This window comes from Dysidea avara, chromosome 4, assembly GCF_963678975.1.
Source record: "Dysidea avara chromosome 4, odDysAvar1.4, whole genome shotgun sequence".
NCBI lineage: Eukaryota > Metazoa > Porifera > Demospongiae > Dictyoceratida > Dysideidae > Dysidea > Dysidea avara.
In genome coordinates this window covers 46,206,247-46,221,185 of record NC_089275.1, presented here as the reverse complement: position 1 = coordinate 46,221,185, position 14,939 = coordinate 46,206,247, and the positions used below count along the sequence as shown (strand labels likewise).

At 38.8% G+C, this 14,939-nt stretch overlaps 1 protein-coding gene across 1 annotated transcript in view; it reads left to right on the top strand.

The window, feature by feature from the left end:
• The window catches only part of LOC136252443 (protein NLRC3-like), a 17,995-nt gene extending 3,066 nt beyond the window's left edge, over nucleotides 1-14,929 (top strand). The window contains exons 3-4 of the mRNA XM_066044870.1: nucleotides 5,654-5,728; nucleotides 11,262-14,929. Of these exons, the coding sequence (XP_065900942.1) occupies nucleotides 5,654-5,728; nucleotides 11,262-14,566 (3,380 nt within the window). The 3' untranslated portion in view covers nucleotides 14,567-14,929. The remainder of the gene's footprint in view (nucleotides 1-5,653; nucleotides 5,729-11,261) is intronic.
• The last annotated feature ends 10 nt before the right edge of the window (nucleotides 14,930-14,939 follow it).

The window sequence follows — 14,939 nt, the reverse complement described above, 5'->3', positions numbered from 1 at the left end:
ATACGGGACACAGGAGGAATAATCAATACAGCAATTGTTATTGCAGCCGGTCTGGGTATTGTTAAGAAGGTAAATCCAGCATTACTAGAATGTAATGGAGGCTATGTTGTGCTTAAAAAAAAGCTGGGCTAAGTATTTTTTGTCTTCATTGAATTTTGTGAAGAGAAAGGCAACAACAAAGAAACCTCAGTTCACTCCTTCAAACTTCGAAGAATTGAAGTCACAATATTTGATGGACATAATGGCAGTGGTGACTGGAGGATGTCCCAGATGAGATGATTGTTAACTGGGACCAAACAGCCATTAAATATATCCCTGTGTCCAACTGGACGATGGCAAGAGGGGTCGAAACGGGTGGAGGTGGCAGGTATTGATGACAAACGTCAAATTACGGCCACATTTGCTGCATCACTGAGTGGAAATTTCTTACCTGTGCAACTAGTGTATGAGGGCAAAACAACCAGGTGCCATCCATCTGTTGATTCCCAGATGGCTTTCATGTTACCCATACAGCAAATCATTGGTGTAACGAGGAAACTATGATTTCTTATATTGAGGCAGTGATTGTTCCCTACATGGCTGAAAAGAGAAGGCAATTGGGACTGGACTCAAAGCACAGTGGACTAGTCATCTTGGATGAATTTAAAGGACAAACAACTAGCCGAGTGCTGAATTTGTTATAAAGCCATCACTTATTTTATGTCATTGTTCCACCAAACTGCACTGACCGCCTGCAGCCACTGGATGTTAGTGTAAATAGAACGGCAAAGCAGTTCCTTCGCAAGAAATTTGAGAATTGGTACGCTGATAACATTGTAGCTCAAAAAGATACCAGCAAAGAGCTTATGCGACTTACAATTGTCAAACCTATTGCTGCCAAGTGGATGATCAGTCTGTATGATTATCTTGTAGCTCATCCAGATATAATCAGAAATGGATTCAAGCATGTTGGCATTACTGATTTTCTTGCTAAATGAATTTTGAAGTTGATTTAATACACTGTGATTGTATAGTAAATTGTGTATCCAATTTATTTGTCTATTACAATTGCAATAATAATAAAAATGTCAATTACACTAATGCATACACTGTAATTATAAACTATGGGAATGGTTGCATGCATTTAGCCTCCAAACAATGGACCAAGTGGTGACGCAATAGTGACTGGTTGTATTGTGTCACCACTTACAAAATCCATGTTAATCCATGATCAAATCCATGTTAATCAGTGTTAATCCATGTAGCAAGGAAGTGGCAATGGCTATACTAAACACACCGCAATCAACGTCTTCTTGTTGTTTCCCTACTTTGTTCCACAATGCTGAAAGTTACATTTTCTTCAAACATGGAGTTGATCAAATCCAGAGTTGAGCTGTCTATGTCATTATAAACAGTGTCATACACATTCAGATTGTTACCATTGCACTGGACATTGGAAATCACCACCCAATGGTTACTACGGATGTGCAATATTTGAACAATCTTGCTGGATACAGAAAACCTCAATCGACCCTGCAAAAGTGTGTTCTGTAATCCATCACTAGATGGAAACTGGGCCCTCAGCAAAGCTTGTGCAAAGTTAATGTGACGGTCGCTCAGCCTCTCTTGTCCCACTATTATACGCTTATCCTCAGCTAAGAGCTGTATCCTTGTATCCTTGTACCAGTAAATGTTACCCACACACTTTGATCTGCTTCACTCTCCAACTCGATCCTTTTTGCATCAGGAGCAACTGGAGTTACTGAAGCATCTATCATCAAGTCAGTTTCCTTCTTAGATATTGGCTTATTCTCATCTGCTGAAGCAATGCTTTTGCTGCTTATAGCTAGCAATTTCCTGGTCTTGTCTATCAGCTCCTTGGGCCCTTGGAGTATAATCATGCATGGTATTTCAAGGCCACCTTGCACCAAGTCGCTTGAGTATCTTCTGTGAGGATCTGTAACTTTGCAAGATATTGATCCACCATTCAAAATAAACAGAGAACAAGTAGAGCTGATCTTTTTCGGTTAATGTCCAACTGTTACGCCTACTTTCGTGACCTTAACTGCAAAAGGGTCATGAAGATTTCCTACCTCGCGACAGCACGCGAGCATTTCATCTATACATCTTGGTAGACATGGTATCCTCTGACACAAGTGTGAAAAACTGTTTCAAAGAGTCCTCCAATAGCTGCCATGCTGTTCTGGTAAAAAATGTGTTCACGAGTCATGCTGGTTGTGCTTCAATAAGAAGTTACAAAAATCGATCGCCGGCGCCGTGATTGAGCTTTTCCCGCGAATTTCGTTTCTTAAGAATTACGAAAATATTTTTTACGAAAATTTTCTTTTGTCAGAAATTGAAGATTTTACGAAAATTTTATACTACGAAATTTTGGAGCCATACGGTATTACTCACCATGTAATGTGCTACTGTTACATATTACTCACAGAAAAAAGTAACGAGTTACGTATTACTTGTTACTTTGAGAGCTGTAACTAGTAATATATTACACATTACAGATATTCATTACCAGCTATAAAGTAAGCTCAACCTTCTAAGTAAAGGCTATCAGCTTACAACTACAAGTGACATGAGTAAGTCACGGATTTCTCTGGTATAATTCAGCCACAAAAATACTTTGTTGTAGTATCTTGGCCTCTAAAGCACTCCCCATACACTACCACTCTTTGTTCATGCCTGCAACTCTGTCTCTAGTGCTGTCTGGGCCCAAAATGCAACCAATCACGAGGCTGACTACAATGTGCCTTAAAAAGAAGTAAAGCATTGCATTCGTTATACTTTTTGGATGTAATATCCATTATATATTACTCGCTACTTCACTCTTTACTGCCCTGTCACGCGTTTACCCCCAACTCTGGTTAGAGATGATTAAAGGCCACCCCAAGTAAATTTTCCACTTCCTGTACTCCACTCATGAATATTTGCATACAAGCAAGTAATCCATTTCCATTATACCAAGAGTTCATAGTATTAAGAAGAGAGAGTTACTATACATGAACTCTTGACTATACCACTTAACAGTTGAGAAACTTCTCTTGTAGCTGCACCTCGTGTTGGAGCTTTGTGTTTGTCTTCATGCATTTATCAAGTATGATTATGTTCTGTATATTAAGAAACTTGGTGAACTTGCTGTTATGGGATTTTGGTGAGAAAAAGTTTAGGGTGAATTTGTAAGTAGCTGATACAGACTAATGATTTGGCGGATTTTATTTTGGTGAAACACCACTCACTCGCCAAATTTGCCAAACTTTCCTGGTAAATTCTAAATCCACAGCAGCTACAAGCTGCATAGTTGTGGGGTACATTTTACATCACCATACATTTATGCATAGTTGTATCTGTTATTACAAGTAGCGTGCATGCATGAGTGTGCGTGCGTGGGTGTGTATGCATGCTCGGGATTGTAGGTGGGGTTTAGGTGCCCACCCCTTCACCTGTGAGATATCCTGTGGGTTATTAGTCCTGCCCCAAAAGGATTTGCCTGCACTGGCTCACAGCACCTGAGTAATGCACAGGTATCCCAGTGTTGGTTTACTCGGTAAGCATGACTGTGCTAGCACGGTAGCCAACAGCTTTGTGTGAGTGCGTGTGTTACATTATGTTACAACTTTATAGTATCCAGCACTGAAGGTCGGACAGCAACATGTGCTGCAGCCTTTGGATTACCTAAGAATTGGAATTTAAAGAGATTATACTTATCCTATGTAGCTGTGTGCATGTATGTGAATGTTTGTAGCTGTTGTCATTATCTTTGTGTTGTCAGCTATCATTGTTTGTGCATACATTTGACCAGCTGTGATTTTGTAGACCAATCTGGAATGCTCAGTAAGTACATATACATGTATAATAGAGAATTCATTGATGATGTGGTATCATTCTTTATGATCAGGTGAATATTTTACTAGAATAGTGACTGTTTTATTAGAGCATCTTCATCTTGATTGAACTCCTTTACACAGTTACTTAGTAGAAATATAGTTTCTACATGTAAACATATATGCATCCTTTGCCCTATTGGTTGAATAACTCTCAGCTTGTTTTTGGTGTGAATCCTCCTCATAGCAGATGATGGTGAGTGCACCCACACTAAAGCTGTTACCAATTGATTCTCAGTGAAGGTGTCACTTTAGAGGGAAAGGTTGTTTAGAAGTTTATGCCTTGATACACAATAATATCAGGCAAAGCACTTGTGCTTGTGGTATAACCACTGCATGTTATTTATTTTTTGTGTGTGGGTATAGTCTATCTGACGTGCAGATCTGGCGCCGCATTAAACACTTGTGCAAATGAAATGCAATTAATGTGTGTAACCACATCTGGTTACTCTGTAGATGATGGTGAGACTTGAATGACAACAAACCCCTATATTTATGCCGGTTGTAGAGTTGATGTACTGTAACAAACGAGGTTGCTGTGTACTGTTGCCTGTCAATATGTTGCATAGTTTTTGGCACAGGTATGTAATGTGGCTGTCACGTGTTATAGTTAAAGCACCGCTGCATGTGAGTACAGAAAATACAGCACGAGGGGGCATGTTGAGAGGACAATACAGCACGAGGCAAAGCTGTATGCTGTATTTGCTACAAGACCCCACTAGGGACCAGTCTATTTTGCTTTTTTTTCTACCTATTTTTCTTTCCAGCAATTCTTTTATTTTTCACCTATTATGCTCCATATTTTGCTCAAGAATTATAAATTTTGCTCAGCAGTGATCTTTGGTAATTGAATATTTCTAAGTGCAAAGCTACAGTTTCGCCTTAAAGTGACTGTTCTATTAGAGTATCTCGATCAGCAATTACTTTTAACATGTAAAGCAAGAAGCTAGCTAATATTGCTTAACATGTGTGACTGTTTATTAGGGTATCTCGATTGTCACTTGTTGTTCCTGTAACAATTAGCTATGCATTGTCGATATTTTAGCATGTCTGACTGTTCTATTAGAGTATCTCGATCTTTTGTGCAATTTTTATGTCCACTTCACAAACATTGCTCCTATTATGCCAGCATTTTGCTCATTGCTTTTACCCACCCATTATGCCAAAAATTTTGCCGTCGAAATCGACGGGTCCCTAGACCCCACCTGATGCTATATTTTTCGTATACACAAGCATAGGCGATGCTTTAAGTGCTATATTGTACTTCCTGGTTTTCTTGCTCAGAGCATTCATCTTGCATGCCCAAACCGCTTCAATTTTTACTGATCACACAGACTATCAGTAAGTGTCCATGTAATTAATCTATTTCTAGTCATAGAACCAACTAGTAGGTTTAGTCTGGCTAGTTTTAGCAAATTACAGTACGTATGTCATACACATGATTATTCGTGCTATCTGAGTGAGGTTGCTTCATAACATTCCTTACATAACTGTTCTGCATAACTGTACGTGCCCAATTTTGTGCAAAATTGTACAGTATATCTCACACAGTACAATTATGTGGATAATTGACATAATATTGTATGTGGAAAATACAGTATGCGTTGTTGCTTCCACGCAAAGTACAATTATTATTATTATGAAATGAAATGATAACTTGCATTGTATAAATGTAGTGAAATGATATTTTCATTAGTAATATATTGCATAACTTGGTTACAAAAGTAACTAGATACCTCCAACTCTGTAGTGAGTTGTGCCATATGTATATTTTATAGGCGTTGCCATAAATAGCAGCAGTGATGATCAAGGAAGACATGGAATAGTCACCAGCTGTGGTTCACATCAGTTAGGTATGTACATATATGGTATACCTGGATGTACTGTTAGCAAAAAATATATCATTAGTCTCATAATAGCTTAATGACACCTTAGCAGTATCGGTTAGGTAGAATCAAACCCAAAAGTGTCTCCAGAATAGCCAAAATGCTGCTATGGAATTTTTATTCATTACTGCTGACTGACTGACAGATGGACGAACAAACTGACTGACTGACTACAGGCTTGATTTTTTCACTGTGTGATGTTGCTACAGCCTGACAGGTGCCTTTTGGCATACCGCAGTACGTATAATGCACTCATCATAGACTTACCTTTGTTCTCCTTTGTGTCCCATTTCTCTTTGCTGACAGTTCAAGGTGCCGATTTGTGGTAGCACGTAATGGCTTCCCTAATGGGAATCGTCTGTATTTTTGTAGTGACTGGATTGATTGCAGAGATGTTTCTTGTACTGTTCTTTATTTTTAATGCTGTGTGTAACTGAGAAGTGTAGTAGCCACTTCACTTAGCTGGGATGTACGTTCAGACAAAAGGATTAAGCTACTGTATTCTGTCTTGATATGGTATGCACAAGTTTGCAGTCATGTTTATGTTACAAACAAATTGATGTTTTCTACTTCTAAAAACCAGGCATCATGCAGCAAACAAACCTAACTGGAATTAATTAATAATGTACTAAACTAATATTTATTTTGGGTTTAGCTTTGTTGCTATATACAAAATTATCAACTGAATTATAATAATGTAATTGATATAATTCTGTAATTACGTTGCTATGCACTGCTAAGGAAACATACCTCGAACAAATCACTTTAACCCACTAGTAATGCACAGAAGTATCATGTGTCGTGCGGCCCAAGAAGCCGGCGTGCCACACCGTGAGTATATTTACAGGAAGAAAGTAAACGCGATTTTCACACCATTGTAGCTCCGTGATTCCTTATCCGATTGAAACCAAAGTTGCTACAGACGTGCCGGCTAGATAGGGGAGTCCACATTCCAAATTTGAAGAAAATCGCTCCAGCCATTTCCGAGATACGAGCGGCCAAAGTTTGAGTTTTTTTTCTTCGTTTTTTTCTTCTACTTCTTTTCGCACACTTTGCAAAATCCGCCATAAAACACGAATTCGTGCTCCAATCGGGCTGAACTTTGGCACACTTAAAGGGCTCGTTAAGGCGAATCTCAGTACCAAGTTTGGTAGGAATCCAATGAACATTCATGGAGTTATGACAATTATTTGCATAAAATAAGGTCGAAGGTCTGTCATGCCCACAGGGTAAACCGCTTGAAGGAATGAACTGAAAATTGCTATGTAGATGGAGTAACTATCGTAGGAGTGCCTTTTTGTGGTTTGAAAGGAATCCAGTTAAAGGCCATCGAGATATGACACAAAACCCAATTTATGTCACAATTACATGATCGATTTTTATGAATAAAAAAACTTAGTTTTCACGTCTACCAGGCAAACCGCTTAGAGCAGTGAGCTGAAAATTGGTGTGTAGCTGGAATAAGTATCATAAAAAGTCCTTGCTGTAGCACAGAAGAATCGGATTACAAACCACTGAGTTATGATTCCAAAGCCAACTACATGTAGCATATGCGAGATCGAGATACTCTAATAGAACAGTCACCCTAATAAAGCATTCAGCTACGTTTATAACTTACTCCATTATAGAATTATATGACATTGCAAGTTATTCTGTAGAGAATTCAGCTACAAACAGTTAATCTTATGGACAATTCAGCTACAAGCAAGTCACCCTGTAGAGAGTTCAGCTACAAATATGTTGCTGTAGAGATTCAGAACGTTATAAGTCACACTGAAGAGAATTCAACTATAAACAAGTCACCTTGTAAAGAGTTCAGCTACAACAAGTCACTCTGTAGAGAATTCAGCTACAAACAAATCACCCTGTAGAGAGATCAGCTAGAAGAAGTCACCTTGTAAAGAGTTCAGCTACAAAGAAACCACCATGTAGAGAATTCAGCTATGAACAGATCATCCTGTAGAGAGTTCAGCTAGAAACAAGTCACCCTGTAGAGAGATCAGCTAGAAGAAGTCACCTTGTAAAGAGTTCAGCTACAAAGAAACCACCATGTAGAGAATTCAGCTATGAACAGATCATCCTGTAGAGAGTTCAGTTAGAAACAAGTCATCCTGTAGAGAGATCAACTAGAAGAAGTTACCTTGTAGAGAGTTCAGCTACAAACAAACCATCATGTAGAGAGTTCAGCTGCAAACAAATCATCCTGTAGTGAGTTCAGCTACGAAAAGATCACCCTGTAGAGAGTTCAGCTAGAAACAAGTCACCCTGTATAGAGAGATCAGCTAGAAGAAGCTATACCTTGTAGAGAGTTCAGCTACAAAGAAACCACCATGTAGAGAGTTCAGCTGCAACAAATCAAATTGCAGAGAGTTTAGCTACAAACAAATCACCCTCTAGAGAGTTCAGCTATAAACAAGGTATCCTGTAGAGAGATAAGCTAGAAGAAGTTACCTTGTAGAGTGTTCAGCTACAAACAAACCATCATGTAAAAAGTTCAGCTGCAAACGAATCACCCTGCAGAGAGTTCAGCTACAAAAAGATCGCCCTATAGAGAGTTCAGCTAGAAGAAGTCACCTTGTAAAGAATTCAGCTGCAAAGAAACTACCACGTAGATAGTTCAGCTGTAAACAAATCATCCTGTAGAGAGTTCAGCTACGAACAGATCACCCGGTAGAGTTCAGCTAGAAACAAGTCACCCTGCAGAGAGATCAGCTAGAAACAAGTCATCCTGTAGAGAGACCAGCTAGAACAAGTCACTTTGTTTGTAGAAAGTTCAACTACAAAAATTCACCCTGTAAAGAGGTCAGCTAGAAAAAGTCACCTTGTAGAGAGTTCAGCTACAAAGAAACCACCATGTAGAGAGTTCAGCTACAAACAAATCACTTGTAGAGAGTTCGGCCAGAAACAGGTCACCCTGTAGAGATCAGATAGAAACAAATCACCCTGTAGAGAGATCAGCTACAAAGAAACCATCCTGTAGAGAGTTCAATTACAAACAGACAACCCTATGGAGAGTTCAGCTAGAAACAATTCACCCTGTAGAGAGATCAGTTAGAAGAAGTTACCTTGTAGAGAGTTCAGCTACAAAGAAACCATCAGGTAGAGAGTTCAGTTGCAAACAAATCACCTTGTAGAAAGTTCAGCTATGAACAGATCACCCTGTATAGAGGTCAGCTAGAAGGATCACCTTGTAGAGAGTTCAGCTGCAAACAAATCACCCTGCAGATAGTTCAGCTACAAACAACTCACCCTGTAGAGAGATCAGCTACAAACAGATCACCCTGTAGAAAGTTCAGCTACAAACAATTCACTCTGTAGAGAGATTGGCTAGAAGAAGTCACCTTGTAGAGAGATCAGCTACAAAGAAACCATCTTGTAGAGAGTTCAGCTAAAAACAAATTGCCCTATAGAGAGATCAGCTAGAAGAAGTTAAAAGAAACTATCATGTAGAGAGTTCAGCTGTAAAAAAATCACCCTGTAGAAAGTTCAGCTATGAACAATTACCCTGCAGAGAGATCAGCTAGAAACAAGTCATCCTGTAGAGAGACCAGCTAGAAGAAGTCCCTTTATATGTAGAGAGTTCAGCTACTAAAAACCACCCTGCAAATAGTTCAGCTACAAACAAGTCACCCTGTAGAGAGATCAGCTAGAAGAAGTTACCTTGTAGAGAGTTCAGCTACGAAGAAACCATCATGTAGAGAGTTCAGCTGCAAACAATTCACCCTGTAGAGAGTTCAGCTACGAACAGACCACCCTGTAGAGAGATCAGGTAGAAGAAGTCCCCTGTAGAGATATCAGCTAAATACAAGTTACCCTATAGGGATCAGCTACAAACAAATCACCCTGTAGAAATATGTGTTGGAAACAAATCACCATGTAGTGAGTTCAGCTAGAGACAAGTCACTCTGAAAAGAGTTCAGCTACAAACAATGAGGGTTTCAGCTACAGTTCAGTTATGTATAAGAAGTCACCTTATGACCTACAGTATATGATTATCATTCATTGTTAAATATACAAATATTTTTAATCAGACAAAAAACTGTACACAATATTTCTTCCAATCTCTGCAGAAAAGAAAAAAAAACAAGTTAAAAGTAAGTACCAAAACCAGTTAATGGCCGGCTTTGTGGCTTGCAATACAAAAAGAAGTGTTATCTAAACCAAAACAGCCAAGCTGTAAAAAAAGAGTGCGGCCCCCAAAAAGGCCAGGATGAAAAAAGATGTGAAATCCAAGGTGGCGGCCAAGAAATGGCTGTGATGGTAGGTTAATGGCAAAATTTTAGTTACGACAATTCAGGTGAATTTGGTGCCGAATCCTTGTGGAGGAGGCAACGCAAATTCACCTGAATTGCCGTAATATCATTTCTGCAATGCTGTTTTTATAGTTGCTATGACTTAGTTATGGCTTTATCAAGTTTTAGTATTTCTCTAAAAATAGTAAGGCCCGTCCACATCTCAGTTGTTGCATCTTCTCTGGCATCCTTGATGATGACAATGTGCATCATTTTGTATTCCATCAATTAGCATTTATGCCTACAACTATGTACGCACATCAATTAAATCTACTGTATTGAGTCAGGGCTTATTATTGACCTACTTGCTTAAAACTTTAACTGTTTACATTCAAAGAAGTACCATGAAGCTACCTAACTTCAAATGCAAATTTTTCCTTATATTTGTTTGTTTACTTTTTTGTAACATTATTATTATACCTTTTTATTATTTTTGACAGAACACGCGCCCCATATATCAATCGCTGACTCGAAAATGAAGTGTCCATTATGCTTCGCTTTCAGCTATGTTCAGCCCGACACACAGCGCTACATACACTAGCCTCTGCAATCAATCCAGTCATCACGGAAGTACAGATGGTTTCTGTAGGGAAACCATCAAGCTACCGCAAATCAACACCTTTAGCCATCGGTGAAAAGCAATGGGACACAAAGGAGGACAAAGGTAAGCCCATGATGCGCTCACTGTACATACTGCGGTATGCCAAAAGGCACATCTCAGGACAAAGTGACGTCGAACAGTGAAAAATCAAGCCCATAGCCTTAGCCATTATCAAGTTACGCTTGTCTGAAGAGATCAGGCATGCAGCAGTAGAAAAGTATTTTTTTAAATAAATTTGTAGCAATCTATCGGAAGCATTTAGGGTTGTACTGAAGACACTTTTGGCAGAGTTATGCCTAACCAACATTGCCAAGGCACCAGGATGGCATTGTGAAGCTGGTTTTTGGTGATATTTTTGGCCGGAAAAACCCAAACCTCAATGATCCCTAATATACAGTGCTATTGTACGTACTGTATGATGATCCCTGATTGAATGAAATTCCTCATTTTTTTATATTTGTAATAGCACATACAGGTGTTACCTAAGTTACAATAGTCTACAATGTAAGTACAACATTAAATGTTCATTCTACACTGAATAACACATACTGCATATATGTTACATTTGCTACAATATTATTTCTAGATAATATCTGTATGCATGTAGGTCCTATAGGAGGTGGTCAATTACAGCAGGCCACTACTGACAATATCAAGGCAAGGTATCGACGTAAAGGATTAGTGATATTGTCAGCAGGAAAAGATCCATGGCCTCCATTTCATGCTAACACCTTCACCAACGTAGCCCTAGTACATCAAAAAATTAAACAGATACAGTCTAAAGAAGACACAACAATGGCAGCTAGGATACGCAGTAAGGGAGACATACACAAAATACCTGAACTAACATCATCAATTAAACTGGACAATGTCCATCAAATATTCACTCCTGTCACTTCAGATGATCAATGTCCCATTAGTATCCTAATAGAGGGTCACCCTGGAATTGGTAAGACAACACTGGCTAAGGAGATCTGTTTACAGTGGGCTAACAATGAACTGCTCACATCAGATAAACTGCTACTATTACTGATGTTAAGGGATCCCAATGTGCAGAAGATCACCAGCACAGAAGAGCTGGTGAAATATACAATACCTGCAGATCAGGTACAACCTGTTTTGAGCTACTTACACACCACTAATGGAGCTGGAGTAACCTTCATCATTGATGGATTTGATGAACTCAGTAATGAACTACGCCACACATCTTTCTTTAGGATACTCATTGAAGGAGACACTTTACATAATGCACGAGTAGTGGTGACATCAAGACCATCTGCTTCAGCTTGTCTACATCAATGTGTTGACAGAAGAATAGAAGTTCTTGGATTTGAGAAATCTAGTAGGGAACAATACATTGATGGTGCTTTGAAGACTTCTCCTTCTAAACTACAAACATTAAAGAGACATTTTCAACAGTATCCCAACATTGATGCAATGTGCTACATACCATTAAACATGACAATCATAGTTTACCTGTGTCTACTAGGATCACTGCCACCAACTGCTACCAAAATGTTTGCAAGTTTTATCCTGCACACAGTCTGTCGTCATCTTAAGAGGACAGGGAAGATTGCTGAGGATGAACACATCAACAAAATGGAACACTTACCACAGCCAGTCCAACAAGTACTACTACAACTACAGAAAATTGCATTTGATGGTCTTGTAGAGGACAAAATAGTATTCACAGTTGGTAACCTACCTGTCATGTGCAGGGATGATCCCACTTGTTATGGACTATTACAATCTGTTGAATGTTATTGTTCAGATGAAATTGGTCCTCCAACCAAATCCTTCAACTTCCTACACTTGGGAATACAAGAATATTTTGCTGCCAAATATGTAGCAACCTTACCAGAAGATGAGGTGTACACACTAATGAAGGAGTCATTTCTTGTTACTGATAGGCGCCATGCTGATAGTAAGAGTGTCCGCCTCTCCAACATGTGGATCATGTATTGTGGTATAACCAGTGGACGGTGTAAGTCTTTAAGAAGGTATCTATCATATTCTAAACCTTCTCATTCACATAGTTCTCGTGCTTTTACAACAAATCATGATCACTTATCACCCTCTATTACACATGGGTTCTTATCAGCTAGTTGTTCCTCATTACCAACTACTCCAACCCAACCAGTCAGCTACCCGCTAACACAATCAAGAAGTCAAAACTTCACATCTTTCTCTCAACCATTAATGGAACACCACAATGTGTATCATCCTTACCAACAACAACAACTGGGGTATCATCCTGTATCCAGTCATCATGATCTTAACAACAGTGAACATGTTACTACTAATATTAACACACAAGTGACCTCAGGAAAGGTGACTGCTCCATCCCAACAAGGATCAGCTTCTGATCAGGAAATATCCAACATTCTAACTATCTCACAAGACATCTTGGAGAACCCAGTGAAGGTTCTCTACTTGTTCCAGTGTTTCCAAGAGGCTCAAGATGACAAGTTATGTGAAATATTGTCCAAATCATTTGATAATGGTGAGATTAACCTCAGTTGCAACAGTCTCCTCTCACACCAGGTGGTGTCCCTGGGATTCTTCCTATCAAGATTATACAGGGAATGGAAGGAACTAAACCTGGATGAGTGTGACATTGGAGATCATGGCATCAACCTACTTCACCACTACCTCTGTGGGGACAAAACTAACAAACAAGAAATAATGATAATTAATCTTAGTGGCAATCACCTCACTGCAGCATCATCATCTCTCATTGGTGACATCATCATTCAACTTCAGCCACATACTTTTAAGGTAGGTGGAATGATTAGTAATTCCAATGCTATAGGTGAGGATGGAGCCACAGCAATTGCTCAAGCCATTACTAATAACAAGACACTAAAGGAACTGATCATTAATAATTGTGAAATTACATCCACAGGAGCTACAGCAATTGCAAACAGTTTACAACACAACACCTCACTGGAGGTACTAGACATGAGTTACAATGCTATAGGTAAAGATGGAGCCACAGCAATTGCTCAAGCCATTACTAATAACAAGACACTAAAGGAACTGATCATTAATAATTGTGAAATCACATCCATAGGAGCTACAGCAATTGCAAACAGTTTACAACACAACACCTCACTGGAGGACCTAGTCATGAGTTCCAATGCTATAGGTAAAGATGGAGCCACAGCAATTGCTCAAGCCATTACTAATAACAAGACACTAAAGGAACTGATCATTAATAATTGTGAAATCACATCCACAGGAGCTACAGCAATTGCAAACAGTTTACAACACAACACCTCACTGGAGGAACTACACATGAGTTTCAATGCTATAGGTAAAGATGGAGCCACAGCAATTGCTCAAGCCATTACTAATAACAAGACACTAAAGGAACTGATCATTAATAATTGTGAAATCACATCCACAGGAGCTACAGCAATTGCAAACAGTTTACAACACAACACCTCACTGGAGGACCTAGTCATGAGTTCCAATGCTATAGGTAAAGATGGAGCCACAGCAATTGCTCAAGCCATTACTAATAACAAGACACTAAAGGAACTGATCATTAATAATTGTGAAATCACATCCACAGGAGCTACAGCAATTGCAAACAGTTTACAACACAACACCTCACTGGAGGAACTAGACATGAGTTTCAATGCTACGGGTAAAGATGGAGCCACAGCAATTGCTCAAGCCATTACTAATAACAAGACACTAAAGAAACTGTCACTGTATGGTAGTGATACAATAGATGAACAGTCAGCCATGATAATAATGAGGAGCCTACACCATAACAACTCTATCACTAAACTGTACCTTCCTCATACACCAAAGAATAAAGATAATGTGAAGAGAGAAGTTGAACACATCAATATTACAAGGAGGAAATGTAATATACAAGAATTAGAAGTAGATTACTTCTAGTCACCCACTACTCTACAATCAATACATCACCATAGTAAGAATTATCTATACACACTTAATTTTCAGTACACATTTTAATGTATTATTCACCATATAGTATTATATCATTGCATATATTTCTGAAAAAAGTCATGGCCTGATTGGGTAGCTGGTAAAATGTGCTAATGCAAATTCAAGCATTACTTGTGAAAACATCAGATTATAATATTTTCTTAAGTTTCTGAACATCTACTTTTCCATACACTTTGCATGTACATAGCTAATTGTGATCATTACTGCAGGTGGATGGAAGCTGCTTTATCTAAACTCTACACATTTTTATTTGACCATGCAGTAACAACTTATATAGTACCATAAATTACCAAATAATACT